This window comes from Cajanus cajan, chromosome 1, assembly GCF_000230855.2.
Source record: "Cajanus cajan strain Asha chromosome 1, NIPB_CcT2T_4, whole genome shotgun sequence".
NCBI lineage: Eukaryota > Viridiplantae > Streptophyta > Magnoliopsida > Fabales > Fabaceae > Cajanus > Cajanus cajan.
Window position 1 is genome coordinate 76,333,100 of NC_138517.1, and position 4,504 is coordinate 76,337,603.

Sequence of the window (4,504 nt, forward strand, 5' to 3'; positions counted from 1 at the left end):
GTTTTATCAACAATCAATTAACGATAAATAGTTAATTAATGAGGTGACAAAATATGTAAAAATTTAAAAATTGGGTGACGAAATATACAATTTCAAAAGTTGAATGCTAAAATTTGCAAAATTATGAAATTTAGACGACAAAATAAATACAATCAAGTTTAAAATAATCTAGTTACACAAAAATTACGGTGTGATTTACACCTACATTAAAAAAAAATGTTTCTTTATATATGGGTTTTTTCTTTATAAAAGACAGAAGAGAATAGGTCATAAACTAGGTTGGGGGAGGGGGGCGGGTGTTGGTCAAAAGACACTCAAGGACCTGAAATTTTGTTCCTATGCGTTTGTTCCTACAAGGGGTATCCTCAAGGAACACTGAAGACAACTTAAATCCTAATCCAACTTAGGTCAATTGCTAAGAACAGCCTAATCTGTAAATCATGAGATCTTAAAAAATGGTTCTATTATTATCCATGATAAACATGATAGAAATGTCATTTGATGTAGTTAACAAAGTTACTATAAAGAATCTTGTCTAGAAGAGTAACAAACAGCCTTCTACAAACAACAAATAAATATCTTTCGATGCAAACAACAGCCAAGTACATCCATAAGAGACAAGAAAACAATGTGAGCATAGAAAAAGAATTAGAGAATATAATTATCACAGAACACGAGTGTCTAAAAAAATAAAGTAAGGGTCACTAATTTTTTTGTCTAGTATCCTACTTTTCTTTCAAAATTGACCACTACCATAGGGGATGAGTTTTAACAAAAAGAGTTTAATCATCCTACACTATAACTAATAAAAAATTATTAATAGTATAACTCTTTAAATAGTTATGATAAAACCAACAAACTTATCATACGTGATATTATGTAATTGAATGAGAATATAAGACAGAACTTAGTGGATGCATGTACTACTTTTTCTAAATAAAAATTGAAGAAGGAAGGTAGTAGAATAATGCTGTGTTGCAAAATAATGCAGTGTCCTTCTGTCATTGTCACATTATACTTTGATAGCCATCTATCCTTGCCTGCACACTTTGCTCCCCAACAGAGTGCACACTCCCAAGTACATTCTTGGCATTTTCCCTTTTTCTTATACCCCACACACACTCCTTCTTCTTTCCCTCCTTCCAACTCTCCAATCCCTTCAATCTTTCATTCAACCACTTCCACTTCCCTCTCTCTAATGGATGCAAAACCTCCTCAACTTGCTTCACAACCTTTGAACTATCAGGTACTACCACCTTACCTCAATCAAAACACACATAATGCACTTATGTATGTACACTTTTTTTGGTTCTTCAATTTCACCTCTTCAATTTCATCTTCTTCAATCCACTAAAACTAATCAGTTGTTTCTCTTCTGTTCTCCTAGACATGGTTCTTGAAAGTTTCCATCCACTGTGAAGGTTGCAGGAGGAAAGTAAAGAAAGTTCTGAAGAGCATTGACGGTACTATTCCACAAAAGCTTGAACAGAAATTTTTCCCTTCTGTAATATGCCAGAAAAGTAGAAAGGAGAACTTACTACAAATTTCACCATTTCAACTCTTTTTCCGTGCACTTTTTATTTTTTTTATTCAACGGAGCATTCTTCTTTCTTGTTTTTCCATGCACGAGTAAATTACACTGTTATTATCTCACATAACATTCTAATCCAGGAAACAGTATAGTGGATAAACACACAAGAAAATTTTAGACACGCCACATTGATCAGTGAGCTAAACAATAGTGTAATCAAACCAAATTTTACGAGCTAGTTTTTGTGAGTGAATTAAGGGCAAATTTCTTCAAAAATATTTATAAAAAAAATGAAAAGAACTTTTTTATAAATTAAAATTAGCTTCATGTATAAGTAAAATAAAAAATAAAAATAAAAAGATTTTGGAGAAGTTATATGAGAGGGTTTTAACAAATTAACTTCTACAAATTGGAGAAGTACTTCTAAACAAATTTGTCCAAACATGTCTATAAGTTGATTGTAGTTTATCTGAAACTTATTTCATTTTTTTTTTCTATATTTTATTCTTAGAAGTGTTTCTAAAAAAATCCAAACATGCAGTTAGTCCCTTAGGCTCAAACTCAAGTTCTAATAGAAAATGTTGCACTTGCCAGGTGTTTTCACTGCAACCATAGATCAGCAGCAGCAGAAAGTAACTGTCACTGGAAGTGTTAGTGTTGAGACCCTTCTCAGGAAACTGGTCAGAGCCGGAAAACACGCCGAGATTTGGCCGGAGAGTCTCAACGGCGACGGAAAAATCTCCGGCAAAGGGGGGAACAAGAATAAGAAGAATGAAGCAAAAGAACCATTGAAAAACAAGGGAACTGAAAATGTTACTACTAGTAGTTCCAAGTGCAACAGTGAGAACAAGAGCAGCAACAAAAAAGCCGGCGACAACTCGCCGGAGAAGCCCCCCTCCGGTGTCCAGGCTCCGGCAGAGGGTGGTGGTGGTGGTTCTGGTAAGAAGAAAAAGAAAGTTCAGAGTGGTGGCAATGGTTTGAGTTCAGCCTCTACTGCTGCACCTGCACACACTGGAATGCAGTTTCAGGATCTTGTGGGCCAAGTGAATGAGACATGTCAACAACAATCATTTTCGTACCCAGAAACTGGTTATCCTCCGATGGTTTATGTCGCATCTTATAACAGATTTTATCCTTCTTACTATGTTCCATCTTCACCCTATGTGTATGCTGGTCTCCAAGATGGTTACCACTTTCAATCAGCACCGTTGGTTTCCTTTGAGATCTTTAGTGATGAAAATGCTAATGGCTGTTCCGTTATGTGAGTGAGACTTGAAAGTTAAGAGAATGTTGCTTGCACTATGATATGGTTATTATTATTATTATGGCCTAGATAATTTGGCATTAATATTTTTGTAGGGGTGCTTTTTTTTAATCAATAGAAAAATAATAATTGTATTTAAGTCTTCATATATCTACTCAATTTTCCTTACTATGCCGAGTCTAGTGATTTGTAAGGCTAAATTTGCGCTTCAAGCAGCATAGAAGCTGAATTTACAGCTCTAAGCTGATTACAGTTTCAAATCTTTCAACACTTATTGATTTGTTGAAATTCATGTGAATTCTGTTAATTTGGTAAAGAGATCCACCAAATAACAAGTGAAACTCATTTTTAGTCTGATTGTTTTAACGTTTCCACACTTTCTGATGCAATTGAATTTTAGTAGAACAAGTTTCATTGTGAGTTTCAATGTCAAAACAAGATTTACATGAATTTTGCCTGATGAGAGAATGTTTCAGAAAGAATGTTTCGGTAACATTTCCTATGATTGGTTTTAGCTTTTGTTTATATACCAAATCGTAAATCATGGCCTAATGTGGCACCTTTGATAGTCATATATGTTATGGATTCAGTTTAAGGAAAAGGAAATTCTCTGATGGTAACAAGAAAAAAGGGCATACCATCATCATTGTTAATGGGATGATATTCCCTTTAAAGTTTGACTGCATTGTGGAGGGATAGGGATCTAGTGTCAAAATCCATGTTCATTTGCAAAAGGATAAAGTTGAAGACAATTCAGATAAAAGAAATTGTCATGTGCAAAGCGCATTTTTTGAGGAAAGTCGAAGCATTATATGGATTATAAATGGGTTAAATTAAAGGTTGACATTTTCTCTGGATGATTCAAGAGGTAGTGCATTTTTTGAATAGACCAAAAGGAATGGTGACTGGTGAGGGACCTCTAATGTCAGGTGGGTAGAATTTGGAAACTGGTTCAAGTTGTGCAACTTGGAAGAAGAATCTTTGTTTCCTGTTGCAGTCCTAAAATGACCTTAGCTAGGAGGTGGGGGGTCTAATTAATGTTTAGCACACTTTCTGAGGAAGGAAATGTATCCGCATATTATCAAAAGGTACGTTACTTAAAATCTGAAATAGTGAAGTGTATATGCAGACTACCAAAAGCTACGTTACTGGACGAATTCTTCCTTGGGAATTAGGACCGAGTTATTTTGAAAGATGAAAACTGTTATGTGGATATCAAAGTAGGACCACAAAAAAGCTATACCGTTTGCTTTTAGAATATATTTTTGGTATGTGTATATAAAAAAATAAAAAATAAAAAGTTAAAAGCAAGTGAGAAATAAAAATGATTATGTACAGTATTATATATCACGTTAACTTTTCAATATTGATATACTATACTATCTGAACACTATACTAAGCCGTGATTTGTGCCAAAGTTGGTTGCAGATTTTGGGGACATGTACGTGTGGGTGGACTTTATTTTTAGAGAAATTCACTAAAAACACTTCTAGGCCCGATCTAAATTCTAAATTAACATGAATGGGAATCAATCTAATATTATAAATTTTAAATTTAAACATATACCCAAAAAGTGTCATCTTTCTTTTATAAACTTACAAATAAAATATAATAATGATAATTGTTAACCGAGAATAAAGCTAAATGAAATACGCAAAAGGATAACAACGTGGGAGTGATGAAAATATGAAATCATTTCATTGATTTTT

The 4,504-nt window shown here is 33.8% G+C and overlaps 1 protein-coding gene across 1 annotated transcript; it reads left to right on the plus strand.

Annotated features, from left to right (window-relative positions):
- Window positions 1-974: 974 nt before the first annotated feature.
- LOC109804519 (heavy metal-associated isoprenylated plant protein 35) lies at window positions 975-2,879 on the plus strand. Its single transcript, XM_020366366.3, has 3 exons — window positions 975-1,246; window positions 1,388-1,463; window positions 2,126-2,879. Exons 1-3 carry the CDS (start codon window positions 986-988, stop codon window positions 2,794-2,796), a joined length of 1,008 nt encoding a protein of 335 aa, XP_020221955.2. The 5' UTR covers window positions 975-985; the 3' UTR covers window positions 2,797-2,879.
- Window positions 2,880-4,504: the final 1,625 nt, after the last annotated feature.